The following is a 21266-nucleotide window of genomic DNA, read 5'->3' as shown; positions in this document are numbered from 1 at the left end:
ATCAATACATGTAAATAATTCATGTAAAATGCAGTTTTTTCTGCTTTTCATGGTCATCAGATATGACCCATTTGGACGTTCAGAGGCTCTGTAGTGAACGTGAAAACACTGTCATCTTCTACAACATTGATTCACCAGTAAAACCCATGGAGCTGGATCAATGACAGTAGATAGACACACTTGGTTTATGTTCAATTAATGATATACTTTACTGAAAAAGTCACTTTTTCTTAACTTTTCTCTGTTTTTGGTATGATAACCCTCAAATGTAGTTTGAGCATGAGAGTTAAAGTACATGATCAGTAAAATAAATATAAGAAAATACCAGATTTTGACTGACAGAAATGCAAAATGGAGAGGATATTGTTGTGATAAATGGTGATAAATTACTTAAGAAAAGTTAAATAGAAAGATAGATTGATTTAGGACTGGGTCTTTATGGGTTAACTCCAAACATGATCCAAACCTAATCAAATATTTTGCCTAAACCTAGCAAAAATGTAAGAATCAACCTGCATTATACTATATAATTTGTGCATGCATGTGAGTTTAAATAGCCATATAGCTGTCATGTGACTATTTCCACCTGGGTACAAATAGACACACCATTAATGTTATTGTAGTGGTATTGTTTTTTTGTGTTATACAGAAGAGAAAGAGACACACAGGAAAAGATTCAGTGCATTACAGGTGTTTATAGTGTCAGCGCTGGCCTTTTTATTTTGCCCCAAACTCTTTTCTTTTTTTAGAGCAACGTCTTCCAGATTCACATCAATCTGACATAGAAGGCATTAAAAACACACTCCTACAGAGAGGGGGCCATCAATACAGTAACTTAAACTCTAGATCCCAGTGCCTATGTTTCAAACACAAGCAGATCAGTTGGAGTCAAGCCACTATAGGATGTTAAAGAACGTTGGAGACAAAGACTTTGTACATTTTTATAGTGTCAGTTATACTCAGGCTTGAGTCTGCCTCTCTGTGCAGGTAGCTCATGTTGGTTACCAGCTGTCCAGTACACTTCATGCATTCAATATCTCATTCTCTTTAGCAACAATCTCTTTTCTTATTTTTTGCAGATTAAATATGTAGGACTGTAATTCATAGCCTTCAAAGATCGAGACAATCATTCAGAGTCAGTACAGAGCCACAGTCGCTGAGATCGGTCCTCTTGCTGGTGTTTGTTTTTTTGTTTAGTTAGAACTGGTTTGGACCCATTAGCTTCAGTCAGAAAAGAATATAGAATAACTCCGTTTAGCTTCGGTTTAGGACTAAATAGTGAGTGTTTGTGCACATGAAAGGGAGAAATGCAATATAGAGATCAACTTGGAACAAAGGCTGGGTTCAGTTCACTTTAAATGACAGAGAAAATGAAAACCTTCAAATGACAGAGTAACAGATGTGTTTATTACTTGTTTTTATTTTTGTTTAAGAGCATTTCAAAGTAGCTGAACCCATCCTGCTCAGAGAAAAAGTGAATTTATATATTGTCACAGAGAGGTGTATGACCAGAAAAAGATTGCTTTATTTTTCAGTGTCAATTTAATAGCTATGTTAAGAATTCCAAACTATGCAATAATCTCACATACAAAGGATCACAGCAACACAGAAATTGACCTTTATTTCATTCAGTGCCAGCTGATGCTGTGTGACTAAAGCAGCAGCATGTATGCTCTCATGTTGTATACTCAGTGTGAAGGCATTGCTCCACTCGCTTTCTGTTTCTGTGGTTTCTGTAAACTGTTTCTTTTCTGTTTTGTGAATATCATCATTTCTTGGTGCGAAAAGACAGCAGTTCTGAAGGAATCACTTGGGAAGTCAAAAGCTATAGTCACACTGCGGTGTATCCTAGCTTACTAGTTTATGTTAAATAAGCACTTTGCATCTAACCACTATAAAGGGCATTGAAACATTCAGCACATGTGCAATTGAAACATGTTTTATTTACCCAGTGAAAGGAAATCAGTTGGAATATTTTGCATCCTGAAGGGTCAGGGCTTCTTCATGTACTATTGATACATATATGTGTATCTTTGTTGTCCATGGGTAAATCCAAAACCCAACAGCTGCTGCTGAACTCTTACTTCCCTGTATGATGCTGTCTGGATGCCCCTCTGCTGTGGCCACTCTGATTTTCAACACACAGTGAACTCAGCATCAGTCCACATTTTAACATCTTAATGTCTGTTCATGTTTTCATATTTATTTTCTATGAACATTCCTTGTGTCAAATATATTTGGCAAGGGCAAATTGACTGTTTCTTCACTAAGTCAAATGTAACGGTAATTTCAGAGAATGTACCTGTGTATGAATGTCTGTTTCGATGAAGACATGCCCAAGTTAAAACAACCATGAAGGCTATTAGGCAAAAAAAAAAAAAAAAAAAGTGGGAAAACTGTAAGGGTTTTACTTTCTTTATGTTAGCGATTTTAATTCAAGTATAGGGTGCTTTAGGTGGTACTGGAGTATTGTTAAATTGACCCATGGTGAGTTTTGTGAAACTGTTTCTCCTGTTAATACTAAAGAGACTGAAGACGCCCTCATTTCTGGCACTTACGGTACTCTTTCCTCTCAAGACTTGAAATAGATAAATGTTGTTGTGCTTAAACAAACTCAAAAAGCTTCAGTGACTAGTAAAGTTTATTTTGTATTCATATATAAGTGACAGTTATTTTACTATAAGAGTCAAAAGTTATTGAGGATTTAAGGAGATTACTGAAGTTCCTGATACAGATGCTATGTAACGCATGATTGACCCTTGTGAATCACTTGCACTTTAAAATATACCCATATACATATATACCCATACTGTGTATATGTCTGGGTTTTTCCTCTGTACTGAAAAGTCATGAAAGATACAAACGCATCAGTCATGTGTCTTTTGCTGAACAGAAATAAAATATTTATCATATCTGGCATACGGTATGAAATATTTTTTGTGCTCCCGTTTTGCTCATTAGGAATCATGAAAATCTACACACCTTTTTAATTCTGAGTTTTTAATTCAACAGCAGCAAAGCAATTAGTTAAGTTGGTTTTGTCATACATTTACTGCTCTGTGAATACTAATATCCCTCTGAACAACTGCTCAAGACCAAAAACCACAAACATAAAGAATTCACAGATTTCTGTATCTTTATTTATTGCACACATTGCATTTTTGGGCTATTTGAATAACTAAGTTTGTCAAATTAACCTATAAAGACCCAAATACACACCAGTGACCAAAAGCATCTACTGATCTAAAATATTTAATAACTTTAGAACCACTAATCCTATCAATCCATGTAAATATAAATAAAATGCAGTTTGTCATCTTTTCATTGTCATCAGATAATGTGTTTCCATGTAGTTACTATAGAAACACAGTCATCTTCTACAAAATTGATTCACCAGGAAAACCCATGGAGTTGGATCAATGACAGTGGATGGAGACACTTGTTTTATGTTCAGTTAATGATAGATTTTCCTGAAAAAGTCACTTTTTCTTAAGTTTTCTCTGTTTTTGATATAATAACCCTCAACTGTTATCTAAGCTTGAATGAACATCTATATCAGGGGTGTCAAACTCATTTTAGTTCAGGGGCCACATTCAGCTAAATTTGATCTGCAGTGGGCCGAACCAGTAAAATAAGAACATAATAATATATAAATAATGTCAACTCCAAACTTTTCTCTATGGCTTAGAGCGAAAAAAAATACATTTACAGTATGAAAAGGTTTATATCTACAAACTATCCTTTCAAAAGATGTGAATAATATGAACAAACTGAAAAAATTAGTGTAATTTTCACAATATTCAACCTCAGTTTATCATTTACACATGTACATTAGAACTTACAGATCACAGTGGATCTACAAACACACAAAACAGTTAATAACAGGCAGAATCTTGTTAAAATTGTACTTATTTCTGTTGAGAAATTTCAGGTTCTTCATATTTGTTCAGGTGATTCACATTTTTTTGTGAAATTATACTTTGTTTTAGTGTAAATACATGAAAATATTTACATTTACAAAACAAAAAATTGAAGTTGTCATTATTTCTATGTTATTATGATAGTATGTTACTGGTCCTGCCCACTTGAGATTGAATTGGTCTGAATGTGGAACCTGAACTAAAATGATTGTTAATATCTTAGTGGAATTTTTGCATTTCACAAATTCATCCCAAGGGCCAGACTGGACCCTTTGGTGAGCCAGATTTGGCCCCCGGGCCGCATGTTTGACACCTCTGATCTATATGATCAGTGAATTAAATATAGGAAAATACCTGATTTTTACTCAAAAAAAAAAAAAAAAGCCAATAAAGAAGATAATATTACAATAAATGGTGATAAATTAATTAAGAAATGTTAAATATGGGGGGAAAAAATCCATTTGGGAGCTGCCACTAAAGTACCATTGGGTCTTTATGGGTTAATATATGTTGCTTATGGAGTCGTATACTATCACTTCACTCACCTCTATAAGTTTATTGCCAATGAGTCTTTCTGTTCGTTTGTGCCTGGTCTGTATCTGAACCTGAATTGTAGTATTCTATTCTCAAGAGGCACTTTTTGATATTTTTGTCCTTTTATTGGACATGAAGGCAGCTATTGCTCTGAAAAACCTACAAAGATCCTGCATGGTAGTAATATATCTGTCAGCGTGATCAATTTCTTGCCGATCTGGAATTTGATCCTGAATCGAGGGCATATTTTCTAAATTGGCGTTGAGAGGCATTCAGACCAAGTATGATAATAGTACTGACAGGACTGTCATATAAACCATATCCCTTTCACCACATAGAAACATGAATCCAAATCCTAGGAGACTGTCATAAGCTTGAAGGAACTGATTTAGACCATACAGTGAACCCTGCCTGGCCAATATAAGTCCCAACCCGACTTTACTCTTTTGGATAATTACTGCAGTGATTGATATGTGTCGATGACAACAAGTAGTTCAACCAAAACTGATGCAGTCAGTAGTTTCTCATTTCATCATCTTTAACAACCATAAGTTTGATAGAGAGCATAAAGATTGGACTGTGTTTCAATGGAAAAATGGTTGTGTGGTTTACTGAGTCCAGACAAACCCTTTTTCAGAGTGATGAGCACATCAGGGTGACAAGAGAGACCAATGAAGTGGTTACCCATCATGCCTAGTGCCTACAGTACAAGCCTGTGGGGGCAGTGATATGATCTGGGGTTGGTTCAGTTTGCCTGGTCAAGGATCGCCAACATTTTGCATATAAAAACAATGATGGAAATAAATGTGACCTTGCATGAGCTTATTGAAATAATAATAATAATAATAATAATAATAATAATAATAATAATAATAATAATTATTATTATTATTATTATTATTATTATTATTATTATTATTATTATTATTATAATAATACAGCGATATTATTAGACAGTGGGACTTTGTTTTTATGATTCATTGAGGATACTGGAATTATTCGCCATGGCACATGATGTCTTATTTTGAGACATATTGGAATGTATTAATTATTCTATGATTAATTCCAGCTCTCTGACTTTCTGTATCACATATACTGTACATAATATTTAAGTAATTTATAACATCCCCCTTCAAGGTTCAAGGTTACTTTATTTGTACCCTTGGGTAGATTTGTTTTGCAGATGACATGATTGCTTTTGGCATTACAGCAAGGCATACATTGAACCTGTTTGGCAGGTACTTGATAGAGCATCCAGACAGGACAATAAGTGCTCAGTGTTCCACCATTCATCAGTATAGCAGCATGGATAAGTAAAAGAATAAAATAAATAAATAAGATCAAATAAATAAAAACAAGATGCAATAAAACACAATAAAAACCCAGAGAAGATAAAAACAGTCTGGGATAAAAACCAGGATAAAAACATGAAAGTTAAAAATTTGAAGTCACAATAATAATAAATAGAGCAAAGAAATAGGATAAATAACTAAAGTAGGTTAATAAAGTGCAAGGTCACTATTTCTTATTGAGCTCAGTGACAGCGACAGGAACAAAGCTGTTTTTATAACACTGTGTCCTGCATCTTGGGACTAAAAACTTCTGTCCAGAGGGAAAGGAGCTGAAATTCACCGCATAAAGGATGAGGGTCATTATTAAGAATTGATGAAACCATCCTCTGTATCTGTTTAGTGTACAGGGAGGCGGGACAAGACTGGGACTCACCAATCAGGCAATCTGGAAAATCTGACTATTTGATTCAGTGAGTTTCTCTCTGCAACTGAGGTCTGACCGAACCATGGCACCAGGCAAAAAGATAAAACAGACTCAATAAAGGAACGATAATGACTGCATATCATTATTTATGGGTAGATACAAGTGAATGCAACAGTTTCTGAGTTATATATGCTGCTAAGAGTAGAGGGCTGTACCATATCATGTCTTGGTATGTTGGATTGTAATAAAGAAGACTCCAAATTTGAGAAATCATACATTAGGGATACATTATCTATAATAGTGAGCTGTTTTTGACAGTGTGAGCTGGTATACAATAAGCTGAACATTTACACCACCCTACAAGTTTCCAAAACCTACAATACTTGCATCACACATGACACTGTCGTATTATCATGTAATTATTTATATTTGACAAATATGAACCATCAGGTAGGATTGGTCTATGGAAACTAAGATATTTCTGGGCTCCTTGTGAAAGCTTCAGGTCCCCATGTTGTTACTGTGGTCTGTTGCATCAGTGTCATATTGATCTAAGCTGTTGTGAAGTTAGGAGCTAACAGGTAGCACACTTCACCTACAGAGGTCAAACTGTCACATTAGGCCCAAATACCTTCATCTGAGGAAAACGGATACAATACATCTTCTACCATGACTCCATCTTTTAGTCTTAGATGAAAATATTTATTAAAGCTTTTACCTGAAAGCGTTTTTTAGACTAGCAGGTTGTGTGTGTACAGTGCATGTGTGCTGTTTCTAACCAGTGAATGGGTGCAAATCCATGGGTGCAAATCCATGGTCATGGTTTACTACATACCCTGAGTGTTGTGTGGGTGTGACAAATCCAGCAGGACCTGAAGAAGGAAGATGAAGGACACTGAGAGCACCTCCTGATGAAAATGAACTTTGTTAAACTTGAGCTCAAACGAGCTGAAACTGCAAAGTGCCTGTTTGCTTAGAGAGCCTGAGGAAAAGAGGGGGCAGAAAGCAAGAGGCTCCATGGACGCTAATCTCAGTCAGAGGGAGATATAATTTCATGCCTATTTAGAGAAGAGTCCTGAAGGGCTTTCTCATCAGCCGCTCTCCAGTCTCATGGATAGGTGATGCAGCAGCTCTGCACACAGATGCTATCATCTCCGTCTTTAAAGAGACATTCACTCTAAACTCATCAATGAATTTAGCACATGCATGATGGACAGAACAAAACAGCTTGTCATTTTTCCATGCGGTCAGTTTAGCTCCCTGCCTCTCACTCGGTCTTTCTGCCCACTTACAGAGCTGCAGTGATGTACTGGGCAACTTTTAAAAGCAATTCAGACAGAATTACTGCTTTTAACGTGCTGAAACATCTTGTTGCCAGGAAACATTTGAACAGATTTTTGACCCTGCCTATTCACTTTGTTGCCTGTTGCTTGGACTGCTGCCGAGTGTATCACCACCCTGACAATCAGAACCAGAGTAATAATGAAAAATGATGAAATTAGAATATCATTATGCAGATGTAATTCATACCATCTGCTTGTGTTTTTAATTCGATGTTGCAGCTTTTTAGGGCTAGTAATGAAACTGTGCTCCATTTCAACCATCAGATACAACCTTCTGCTTTGAAATAACATCTTGAAATCCCACCACACATCCAGCTCTTTAAAATGCAGCTCCTTGCAAAGCCAACAGTCACCCACATAGGAGCATAAAAGCATCAGAATCATATTGAATCCCCTTATTTTGTAAGTGGTAATGGGATTTATGCATGTCACCTCTCACCTTGGAGCATGCTTCACCAGAATGACACTGTAGTTGAAGATCATAAATGACAATAGGAGCTTCTACATCTAAGCTGCAGACGAGTAACAAACCCACTATTGTTTGTTATTGTTTTAACCACTTGATCAGATTCTGAGGGAGGACAGCAATGCATCCACAGTGCATGCATAGTGTCAGCAATTTGATGGGACAAATGAACAATGCACTGTGGTTAGTGCGGTACGGCAATTGCCTCTCCCCTCTCCCAGTGTGTTTTATATTCATTATATCCTTCTCTTTCCCATGAAACTTGTGGCATATTCATCATCAGCAGTGTGACAAATTAGATGTGCAGTGAAATGGAGTATGACTGAGAGCAGTGGAAGATTAGATCCACTCCAATCTTACCAGCAATCACTATCCCTTCATTTCTGTGGGGAAATACCCAAGGATTGGAAAGGAAATTAGATCAAATTTTACTGAACAAAGCGATAGAGTGGCAGGGGAAAGAGATGAAACAGAAAATTTTCCATTTCTGCCAAAGCATCTTGTCATTTGTCTGGGAATCAAATGCAGCCCAGTTTATGGCTCTGAATATCCCGAAATACACTGATTGATTTACTGTGGGTGCACAGTTGAGCAGAAGATGTAGGTAGACTGATTAATATTAGATAATGATCCATTTTACTACTATGTACTTTTTGAGATTGTGTATAAGCATCACTTGCAAATGAAAATGCTAATTTTTTGTGCAGCATCATATTCAGCCACCTCATGACTAAAGATGAAATAATCTCTACTGAATGAACTCTAATGAATTCTAATAACCATAGCTCTGAAAAGGCAGATTTTACAAGTATCAATGTTCTGCCATGTTGTTTTATTTATGCTCTTCTATTACATTTTTTCAGTCTTAACCTCTGTGTAATGTTCAGGATAACAACCTCACACTGACAAAACTACAACATTATGTTGTGTTTATGCACTGGTTGCAAATATGCAATCACACTTAAGAGTGTGTTCATGTGCGTTTGTCCAGGTAAAGTCAATGAACAGAAACTGGTAATAAACAGCTAATATTATTTCACTTATTGATCAGAGTCTGGAGGAATTCATATCCTTATTTAAGCCCTTTGAATTAATACAGTGTTGCAGAGACATCTAGTGGATGGAATAGGCTACACCTGTTAAATCTCAGACTAGTTCAAACAGGCCATCTACTCCCATTCGTACAAGTACTTAAGTAAAAGTACTATATACTATAGCATGGTCCTTATTTTTCAACTTTTAAAAGTTCATGCTCTCACTCCACCAGTATGTTTGAATGAATAAAAAAAAAAAAATTGAACAAAATTTTATTAATATTAATCAATATTCAGAGGTTCCTCAGGACCTTTGAAGTTTAACACATACTATGCATATTCGGGATTGAATACTTTTGATTTTGCCTTCATATCTCAAAAAAAAAGTTTATCTTGCCTTATTTGGTAAATTTTTTTTCATCACAACGTCACCTGTGTGACTGTGCAGTTATTTATTTTTTTCTTTTTTCATTTGGCATGCTCTATTAACACACTAAACCTAAAATCACACAAAAAACATGAAATCCAAATAGAAAAAAATTAATTTTTTTTACTGTTTTCCCCAAAAACACGTTGAATGAACTATTTTCATAACTTAGAATGAACATATAAATAGAAAACTTCAAAACAATAATGAAAAATGTAGCAAGTAACAATGTTAAATTCTGATATTTAATTGAAAATGCAGGCAATACCTCAGACCTTTTTAAGGAAAAGCATATATACAACTATTTCAAAACAATCTGGTATCACAATATGATGAAACAAACATGTTCAATGAACCATTTTCACAACCCAGAAAACTATATACAACTATTACAACTATATACAAACAATCAGGTGCCATCAAATTTCATTCAGATAAATCCCTTATGCTGCTCTCTGAAACAGTTCCTGTCCACAACAACACAGAGGTTCAAGTCACAGACCTCCCACTTCCACAGTGGGTCAGTCCTGTTGTTGTTCACCTCTAGGCAGCATCTGTACTTCAGTCTGTCTTTGACCTTCTGCTTTATGTCTGGACCAAAGGAAATGGACACAGAACCATGATCTGTTCTCCTGCTCTGAGGAACACCTGCCGTATCCACACCACAGAGCTGACACAGCAGCTCCACCACTGTGGGCAGGGGTCACAGTGGTGCAGTGGACAGCACTGTCCCCTCAGCAAGAAGGTCCTGGTGTCGGAATCGAACCCAGAACCTTTCTGTGTGGAGTTTGCATGTTCTCTCTGTGTCTGCATGGGTTCTGTCCAGGTACTCCAGCTTCCGCCCACCATCCAAAGAAATGCACTAATAGGTTAATTGGTTAATCTAAGTTAAAACCATGAAGTCTTTGTGTGTCATGGGTTGTATCTGCCTGGTACTGCTGTTCTCACAGTGTAAGATAAAGACATTTCTGATGATAATGTCCAGACAGTGCAGAAACAGTCTTGTGTGCAGAGTATTACTGGATCAGCTGGTCTGACAGATTTTGGGAATATTCAAAGGCCTTGAGCAACCTCTAGATATCGTAGAAACAATTCAAAATTTTGCACAGTGTGTTTTATTTGGTATCCTAATACAGTAAGGGGGTCAGAGTTGAACTTAATTTTTTTTTTTTAAATTGTTGACCCCATATTAGGACCACCCTAATATACAACCAGATCGGTCTCTTCAGACTCTCTTTAGTGGCACCATGTGTAAAACATATGGAAAGGAGTTACTGTAATTATTATGATTATGATTATGATTATTATTATTATTATTATTATTATATTTTATTATTTTTGTTGTCATCTTAAAGCCATTCTTACATTGTCCAGTGCAGCTTATACACAGAATTTAAACTGATTATTTATATTCTACCATCCAAAATGTGTATCACATTCTACATTAGGATAGGGTGCCCTTTTTTGCATTAGTTCATGGTCTGTTTTTAAGTAATCCAACACATTGTCTTCCAGTGTGCTGCAAAAAATCACAACTGTTTGCATAATACATTTAATTTGTAAGCACGTTTCAAGAAACTCAAGGACACTGTACAACAGTTAATAAAACAATGTGTAAAGACAAATACAAAATAAAATAGGAAGTGCAAGGCATTATTATTGTTCAAACATTGCATTATTGCAAAACAAATCCATAGTAAAAATACTAAATAACCATAAATTGTATACCACTGAATAACTACCTTGTAGTAAGATGTAGTTTTGTTTGTTTGTTTGTTTGTTTGTTTGTTTGTTTGTTTTGTTTTTGGCTTTAGACAGATTTGTTTTTCAATCAAAAGGTAAAAGGTGAAAAAAAAAGACAGAAAAATCCTTTAGGAGCTACTACTACAAAAGTAGCACTGGGTCTTTATGGGTTACTCTGAAATCTATTGTCAATCTCTGGTCCTCGAAGGCCAGTATCCTGCATGTTTTAGATAGTTCCCTCTTCCAGCACACCTGGATCAATTAATGATCAGCTCATCATCCAGCTCTGCAGAAGCCTGATAATGATGTAATGGGTTCCATGTGTGGATGGAAGAGGGAACTATCTAACACATCCAGGATACTGGCCCTTGAGGACCAGAGTTTGACACCCCTGTAACTAAAGCTAGAGATGCAGTGGTGCAAAAAGCTAAATATTTGAGATGCAGTAGAAGTATGAAGTATACATTTGAATGAAATGGAAGCCTTTAAAGTAGTGTTAATAAATATTAGTGAATCCTGTGTTAAAATGTTCTTCATCTTTAGTTGTGTTACATGAGAAATAAATAAAATAATAATAAAAAAAATACAGCAATTTTCTTTCCGGGTACAATATCTTGTCAGAGAAGCATCATGTTTCACACCTAATTCCACAGGACACATTTATTATTTTTCTTCTGGTTTGTAAATGCAGTCTAAGTATAATATTTGTATTATGAAAAGTATCTTTTATTCATGCCTTATATTCACAGAAGTGAAATAATTCAGTAATCACATTCATTCAGAACATACTCCTTAAACACATTCTGTCCATAAACTGAATTAAGGCTTTGCAGGTGTGTTTTTACATACTAATGCTAGTTTTTATAAGTGGTTATAGACAAAATTACATTAATGCATAAAATATAATGCCATCTCATAGTCATTTGAGATCCATTTTAAGATTACAGAAACCGCATATGTCACATTATCACCAGTTCATAGACCATTTGAGAGGTAATTATGGTGAAGGTCAGATATCACTGTACTCAGATACCACTACAGGTGTCACTACTGTAATGTGGGAGACACATGACGACCATCGTGTCAGATGTACAGGCCTGTTTGCAAATACCAGTAAACTAGTGATATGACAACAAGGACTTGTATCATAAAGTAAACTGTATTTGGATTTATTAGCATCAGATAGAGTGTAGAGAACTTTGAATGATATCAGACCAGTGCATTTAAAAATGCCTGGGAGTGTGTTTTAACCCATTTAGACCCAAACAACTATTGGCAACCAAATTCATCAAACCAATATAAAATGTTTATTAACTTCTGATCCACTATCAATACATGTAAATAATTGGTGTAAAATACAGTTTGTCATCATTTCATAGTCATCAGATATGACCCATTTGGACGTTCAAAGGCTCTGTAGTGAACATGGAAACACCGTCATCTTCTACAATATTGATTCACCAGTAAAACCCATGGAGTTTGATAAATGACAGTGATGGAAATTTTTGTTTATATGTTCAGTTAATGATGTATTTTACTGAAAAAGTCACATTTTCTTCATTTTTCTCTGTTTCTGATATAATGACAATTAAGTTTAACCTGAGCTTTACGAACATCTACATCATCAGTGAATTAAATATGGGAAAATACTTGATTTTTATTGAAGAAATGCAAAATACAGAGGATAATATTATAATAAATGGTAATAAATCACATAGGAAAGGTTCAATAGAGAGAAAAGTTCATTTTGGAACTACCACAAAAATAACAGTGGGCCTTTATGGGTTAAAGGTGTTACTACCTCATGAAAATGTCAACAGCGTCATATTGTCATTGAAGTGGAAGTTTAGACTGTAATAATACTGACACAATGGTTACAGTTGTAGTTGTCATCGTTGGACAGTGTGATGCTGTGAAATGTCTCAGATGTTTTCTCTGTCACTGTCTGTTGAAGAAATGTGCAGTATGCATATGTGATATCTGGACAAAAATGTCTGGACACATCACGCCTACAGCTCATATGACTTCTTATTCATGTTAATATGACATATTACCATGATGAAAAAAATATGTTCTTGAGTGAGAGCTGAAGAAACCAAACAGTTATGTGTGTGAATGTGGCAAATATTTCCGAAATGTAGAGGTGGATCATTTAAAACAATTATGATGATTAGACTGAGGCATTATATAAGGAGATTAGATGATAATGTAAAGAAAAATAATTCTATAGATAAAATAAAAGTGTTTATTGTAGTGGTGTTGATCACAATAATTTTATAGTCCAGCTCCCTGTTAGCAATGAAAGACCTGAATTCAATGTGTTCTGCACTTCTGTCTGTAGAGTATTTAATGACTTTAACAATCCTCATCATCTTGTATAAGCACATCAGTACTGCAGTCATTATTACTTATTATTCTGCTTCACATAATTCATCTCAAATCTCAACAATAATGACAAATGAACTCAATAAATAAACAATCTCAAACTCAATCAACTTAATAAATAAGTGAAAAAATCTCAATCAGATATAATTTCATATAGAATAAAAACATAGCTCTAATAAACCAGTCAGGCCTTTCCTGGTTCATTTATCTTTTTTCCAAAGTTGTAAAGTGTATTGACAAAAAAAAAGAAACAAACAAGTGGTGCCAGGCACAATAATATATTCATAAAAACTTTGAACTTTGACCTACTTTTCCCAAAATATATTGAGATCCATTCTAGGTCACTGGCAATCTACAAAGTCAGTTTTATATGAATTCAACCAATAGTTTTGCTGCTACAGACATGTGGAATTTCACCATTTATAAGTAAAAAAAAAAAAAAAAAAAAAAGGGGGGGGGGGGTATTTTAAAATTCATACAAAATTGTAACTTTGACCTACTTTTCCCAAAATGTAATCACACCTGTTCTGGGTCACTGGCAATCTATAAACCCAGTTCGGTATGAATTTAACCAATAGTTTTGATGCTAGAATGTTAACAAACAAACAAACTAACTAAATCAAAAATAATACCCCTTGCCTCCCTTTCGAGGGGCAGGGTAAAAATCAATCACATGTTTATATTGAGAAGTGCTTTTCTTGCTAACTTCTTTTTCTACTTGATTTATTGGTACTTGTGGAGAAACTCAATTCCCAGGAGGTCAAAGGTCACCCATTTCTGCTGTACTGATTGTAAAGTGTCAACCCTGGAGCGCTGATGGAGGAGAACCTGTATGTCCGCTATAACCACTAACCCCAGATAAACATACCATTAAGCATAATGTGAAGAATGTAAGGAAACGCTCCCATATCCCATGACAACAAATTGAGCCTACACTGAAACTGAAAAGTCCTGCACTTCCCTCAATGACACTTTCAATGTCACTGTACATTTTGACGAGTATCTTCAGTGGTGTATCGGCCATAAGGAGGTGAGGTTCAGTTACACTCGGTGCAACACAGCTCCGGCTCCTCTTTCAGCTGCTATCACTCTTCTATTTTTCTGTATGATGAATTAGGGGTATTTTGTGGTAAACTTGTACTTAGCTCGCTTCTTATGTTACAGCGAGGCAACAAATGGTGGAATCAGTAGGAAAGACTTTGATTTGGACATACAGGAGTCACAGAAACGCATCGCTCGGAGCCTTCAGAGAACAACGCTGTGGTGATTAAGTCATTTAGCCATCAAACTGGACACCCTGAACTCCCCAAGGTGTCAAACAGTTCACAGTTAGCTCCTGAGTCCTGTTCCCTCTGTGTTTGAAGTTCAGGTTTCTTGGTTTGTCAGTATAATGTGGGTTTGTTTCACAGAGCATCGCTATTATTCACCCAAGCATCAGGCTTTTAGATCCTGTTTAACAATTACAGCCTATTAAAACAAGTACTGCTTTTAAGAGGAAACTTCAGTGAGATCAGACAAAGCCAGCAGTCAGTTCTGTGTCCACAGATGGTGTAAATGACAGAACAATGCACAACATGCAAATCCTTTAACAACATTTTTCATGCAGTTGCTGAAGAATAAAGAAAAACTAAATGCAATCACTTTTTCTTACAGTAGGTGCGCACATAAATCAACATGTCTGTCCTATGAGGCACTCTATTATTCTAAAACAAGCAAGTAAATAAAGATAGAAATAATGACTGATATCAAAAGTTAAAATAATGGCCCTTTAACTGTAAGTATTTGAATGTTATTTAAACTGTTTATATCCAGTGCTCATTATATTGTCTTTTTTTTTTTTTTTTTTATCATTGTTTACTTGCTGATTACCTCCGCCAAGGAGGTTATGTTTTTGGTTTGTTGGTTTGTCTGTTTGTCTGACCGTGTGCAAGATAACTCAGAAAGTTATGGACAGATTTGGATGAAAATTTCTGGAAATGTTGATACTGGCACAAGGAACAAATGATTAAATTTTGGTGATGGGGGGGCGACACTGATCTGCCTTGGCAGAGGTCTGCACTCTCTGAGTGCTTTTCTAGTTTTATCAATATGTTTATTGATTCTATTCTACTCTATTGTATTGTATTGTATTGTATTGTATTCTATTCTATTCTATTCTATTCTATTCTTTGAGTTCAATGTGATCTAGTTTAGTTTTAGACCTAACTTACACATCCACATGGAAAAATCATCTTTAACATCTTGCTTATTTATGATTAGTTGCAGTCCATGCTACACATCACTATGTAGTTTTGACATTAAGCAACTATGTAAAGAATTCTAAGAACTCTGTAGGTTTTGCATAAATCATCATTACATTTAATCCTAATTTAAGTGTGTAAATTGAAAAAAATTAAACTGCAGTTTACACTGGCCTGGAACAGTTGGGTGGAAGCCAAGTTATACTTTTAATGAGAGGAATAAAACATTATCTTAGACCAGAGGTGTCAAACTCATTTTAGTTCAGGGGCCACATACAGCCCGGGACAGTAAAATAATAATGTAACTAGAAGCACTCGGAGAGCACAGACCTTCGCCAAGGCTGATCAGTGGCCCCCCCCGTGGGCCCCCCCACACCAAGGAGGTTATGTTTTTGCCAGGGTTTGTTTGTCTGTCTGTTTGTCTGTCCGTTAGTGTGCAACATAACTCAAAAAGTTATGGACAGATTTTGATGAAATTTTCTGGTCTGCACCCCCCCCCGTGGGCCCCCCCACCCCCGATCACCACCAAAATTTAATCATTTCTTCCTTATCCCATTTCCAACAAACCCTGAAAATTTAATCCAAATCTGTCCATAACTTTTTGAGTTATGTTGCACACTAACGGACAAACAAACAAACAAACAAACAAACAAACCCTGGCAAAAACATAACCTCCTTGGCGGAGGTAATAACCTATCAGTTATGACAACTCTTTGTTTTTGGAGGAAAAATAGTAAAATCACATTGTAAAAATGTTTACATTTTCAAACTATCCTTTCACATAAAATGTGAATAACCTGAACAACAATGAACAACCTGCAATTGCTTAAAAAACTAGAAGCACTTGGAGAGCGCAGACCTCCGCCAAGGCTGATCAGTGCCCCACCACCACCACCACCACCACCACCAAAATTTAATCATTTGTTCCTTGTGCCAATAGCAACATATCCTGAAATTTTCATCCAAATCTGTCCATAACTTGTTGAGTTATCTTGCACATGGACAGACAAACAGACAGACAAACCAATGCCGGCAAAAACAAAACCTTGGCAGCGGTAATAAATAAGTGAATTTTAAAAATATATTGCCTTGGCTTATTATTATTTACACAGTATAAGTGACAGATCAAAGTGAATCTGCAACAGCACAAAACATGAGGTAATGGGCATCTGGAACTGAAAAATATATTATTTGATATAGATTCTTCCATGTAATTTATGCACTTCATAATGTACCATTTGGTGGGCCAGTTTTGGCCCGCGGACCGTATGTTTGACACCCCTGTCACAGACTAAAAAGTAATAGTAAAGTGTGAAACAAGATACTTCAGTGAAACCAAAATTATTTCAGATATTACAAACTATATTGCAAATGTCACATGATCAGTTGTGTAAAAAACATCATCCAACAAGTCAAAGTAGAAAATAACTAACTAACTAACTAACTAAATAAATAATAGAATACTGATCAGATGCATCTTGAATGAAAGGCTTAACCTCTAATAAGACTCATAGGAGACATTTTCTAGTTGTCATTCCCTGTCCTAAATCCAGAGTGTAGGTCACTTATTGAACCTGCTCAGACCATTAAGTGTCCTCCATAGATCTTCCTCCGTCCTGCAGTGGGACAGCCCGTGTCTGTCCTTGTTCCTGTCTGTGCGGACGCGCGTCTCGGTCTCAGTCATGCATTGCAGGCTGGCGCCGCCGCCTCTCCACTTCCACAACATCAGGTGTAATGTTACTGTTTGTTGTGGCCTGAGAACACTAATAATGAGGCTGGAAAACAATGTTGATGGTAAAGCTGTTCAACATCACCTAGATCACTCAACCCCCGAGGACCTGCCTGCTGATTAAGTGGCTTTACTCGGTTGACACGGAAGCGTGGTTTGGGTTTGCACACTGCATAAACTCAGCCTTTTTCACTTGTTTAATTAAGCTCGTGCAAAGACTTTAAAGTGCATCCGAAAACATCTGTGTTCCCAACATGGAAAACAGGTTGTGTAGCAAATTCTCTTCCTCCCACCTGTGTAGTATAATGTGAAACTGAAAAGGAAAGATTTTCTAAATTATTTTCAGTTTTTACTATAAAAAAAAAAAAAAAAGGCACAAAATAACAAGAACTGAAATGCATCTTTTCTGTCACCTGGAGCAATCAGGGACTAAATAAATAGCATCAAATGAGGGAGTCTGCAGGTTTGCACCATTAAAGGTTATTTACAGTCTGTATTATTGCAGCACTACCACTCCTGTCTTATTAACCCTTTCATGCATGAATTATGAGAACCTTAATCATTATATATTAATAATAATTTTCTTGAGTGTTTTTATTCCTCTTTAGGCATGAAAAAAAGAACAATGTGATTGATTTTTTTTTTTTTTTTAATCAACCTGTTTTTCATGGAATTACAAAAATGTCCACTCAGCTACACCATGAATTTTATTCTTGAAGCAAAGAAACATGTATTTAAAACCCAATATCATAAAGTGATATGAAAACAGTGAAATGAAACCATGTTTAATGCAGCTAATCTGATGTTTTCTCACATTTTAACATATTCTAATACCAGTTATTACTCACTTCATGGAGATAATATGCAAAAAATAAATATTAATAATTGATTTCCACTCAAGAACCAATCAAGAACAGCAAAGTTATAATAATGGTATGAATTGCAGTTTATGAGATGATGCATAAGTGTTCACTGTGTTGGTTGATATGGAACTAAAACAACAAAACTCATGAATATACAAGAGAACAGCTGCGGAAGAACTGTCCACTAGAGTGACCACTATGCATGAAAGGGTTAATTAACCAATTACACACTTTGGCAGAAAGCAGGTTGGATGTAAAGAGGTGTTCCTGTAAGGTGAGAAGGAGGATGAGGAGCTGCACTTCTGTGTGCGCAAGCTGGGTGTTGGCCAATGTTTTTGAAGAAGGGTGACAGATATCTTTACCCTGATCTTCAGCTGGACCCATGATTAAAATCTTCCCAGGCCCTCACACCACATCAGCCACTTAGAGGATCCAGCATCAGCAGTAGCAGTAGCAGCAGCTCCACAACAGTGCGTAAAACCGGATCAGAACCAACAGGGCGGGAATGCATTCCAGTTCAACGACCTCCACACCTTTTTCTGTGAAGGATATTCTGAATTTAGAACACCAGCATGACTTTGAGAACGAGTTCTTGATGACGGACCAAGTTGTTCCGATGAATTATCACCATGATCAGGGTGCGTCCCAGACCAGAGACCTGTATGACCTCCAGCCCGGGCCGTGCGGCTCTGGGATGCAGGAGCAGCCGCACATCCACAAATCAGCAGCAGAGGAGGAGATCAGTGAGTTTGGTGAGAAGACATGGCACAATCACAGTTAGTCTAGTTTATATATAAGGGTGACTTCCGTCCACCTGACGCACTCAAGCATCATTATTTTATAATTATTATGAGTTTTCTTTCTGAAAAATAAATACAGGGTGCATTTAGGTTACTTAAAAATATATTGGCAATGTACAGATTTTTTGAGAGTCCATGCATTTGTAATTTTTTTGGCACCAAACAGTCAAAATGTATCTTTATAATTTTATAATTTAAAAAATACATTAAAAATGGGGGAGGTTGGACTGGAAAAAGGTTTTTGTTCAAGATTGTCTGTGGATTTTGATATGTATGTACTGAAGAAACAACACTGAACTCCTTGGCACATATTAAAAAGCTGTACTTCAACGCGTTTTGTTATAAAGCCTTCATCAGGACGTCAAGAAGTCAGTTATTTTTGTATGATTCAATGGAAAAATTGAAGCACCGAATTATTTTTTTTCCTATTTTATTAAGCACAACGAACTTTAGAGAACTAGTGAATATTGTTAGATACGTGGTTTTAATTGCAAAATTACAATAGTTAAATGGTTATGTCGACATCATGTTGCGTTACGCATCTGTGTGCACCTTCATTTCCTGTAACTACACAAACAAAACAACAATAATAGGTCAAAACACATTCACAAGGACTTACCTCAGATCTTTTTCTCACAATTGTTGAACCTCTGAACTACAAACTGAAGTTGAACTAAATTCCAGTTAATGTTCATGGATTATATTATATTTCTATGGCGCGATTGATACTTTAAATTATCAACTGTTTTAATTCCAGCTGAAGCAAATTCGGATTTGTTCGGATTCGGTATCGGATTTATTTATTTACATAAAAACAGAAGAAATAGGTTAAATTACTCAAAAGTGAGAAAATAATGAATATGTACAATTGAATGACAATTAATGTATGCTAAAATAAATACATAATGTACGCTAGTTGTTTTTTTAGTTAGTTTTTTTTTTTTTTTTTTTTCCATGCAGTTGGAAGGATTTTGTTTTCAGACACATTCTTTTGTTTAGTAATCACCCTTGACCAGGTGTAATGATTACAAACCCAGTTGCACTTTATCCGAGGGATGGTGCAAATCACGTGGAACAAGAATAAATGAAACATTTGTTAAATTATTTGCATGTTATGTAGTTCCTGAAGAAAAATGAAAAAGTACATAAAGTCACTTTTTCTTATAGTAAGTTCTGACATTAGTGGACTATCCTATGTCTATCCTATAAAGCACCAAGTAAACAAAGAATAAGTAAATAATGACCCTATCAAAAGTTAAAATAATGTCATTCTAAGTGGAATTGTTTTTATTTTATTTTAACTTTTTATATGCACTGCTGGCTATAAAGTTTTTATTTCTATTTATACACATCACCTTTCACCTTTTGTGTAATGATTACATTCTGTGTCTCATCCATCAAGAATAAATCCCATGTGAGGAGTAAATATATTTTACTCCAGTTACACAACAGTGTATTTTTTTAAATAGGTCATAAGTTGCGTGTATAATATAATATTTCCCTGAGTTGACTTAATTTGACCAGTGTCCCTTTTTTTTCCCGCAGAAATCAACGGTCTGGACGCTTCATCCGTCTGCGACAAAACCTTAAAAAGTAAACCCAGGCCGCGCCGGAAGCCCCGGGTCCTCTTCTCCCAGGCCCAGGTGTCGGAGCTGGAGCGGCGTTTCAGACAGCAGCGGTACCTGTCCGCCACGGAGAGGGAGCAGCTGGCCCACATCCTCAAACTCACCTCCACGCAGGTCAAAATCTGGTTCCAGAACAGGAGGTACAAATGCAAACGGCAGAGGCAGGACCAGACCCTGGAGCTGGCGGGGTTTCCACCTGCGCCCCGGAGGGTGGCGGTGCCGGTGATAGTGCGGGACGGGAAACTGTGCGGCTCCTCGGCTCCATACAACGTCACAGTCGGACATTATAATTCGGTGGTTGGATACGGAAACAGCAGCTTTTACGGCTACGGTTATCACAGTGTGCCAACCTCAGCCAGTGTCACCGCTCAGGTGTGTGAAGGAGTTCCCACCGAGGGGCCCTTCAGCCACAGACACTTACACAGTGGAAGAGGCTGGTGA

General features: G+C 36.3%; 1 protein-coding gene across 1 annotated transcript; it reads left to right on the top strand.

The window, feature by feature from the left end:
• Positions 1-18905: 18905 nt before the first annotated feature.
• On the top strand, positions 18906-21266 carry nkx2.7 (NK2 transcription factor related 7). Its single transcript, XM_030144222.1, has 2 exons — positions 18906-19152; positions 20746-21266. The coding sequence occupies exons 1-2, from the start codon at positions 18906-18908 to the stop codon at positions 21264-21266; spliced, it is 768 nt and encodes a 255-aa protein (XP_030000082.1).

The sequence above is a fragment of the Sphaeramia orbicularis genome, chromosome 9 (genome assembly GCF_902148855.1).
Source record: "Sphaeramia orbicularis chromosome 9, fSphaOr1.1, whole genome shotgun sequence".
Lineage (NCBI taxonomy): Eukaryota > Metazoa > Chordata > Actinopteri > Kurtiformes > Apogonidae > Sphaeramia > Sphaeramia orbicularis.
This window is presented reverse-complemented; position numbering and strand designations above follow the sequence as displayed.

Coding starts and splice junctions, on each gene's coding strand:
- nkx2.7 (XM_030144222.1), top strand. CDS start 18,906: ATGCATTCCAGTTCAACGACCTCCACACCTTTTTCTGTGAAGGATATT. Junction 19,153..20,745: donor GGAGGAGATCAGTGAGTTTG/GTGAGAAGACAT, acceptor TTTTTCCCGCAG/AAATCAACGGTCTGGACGCT.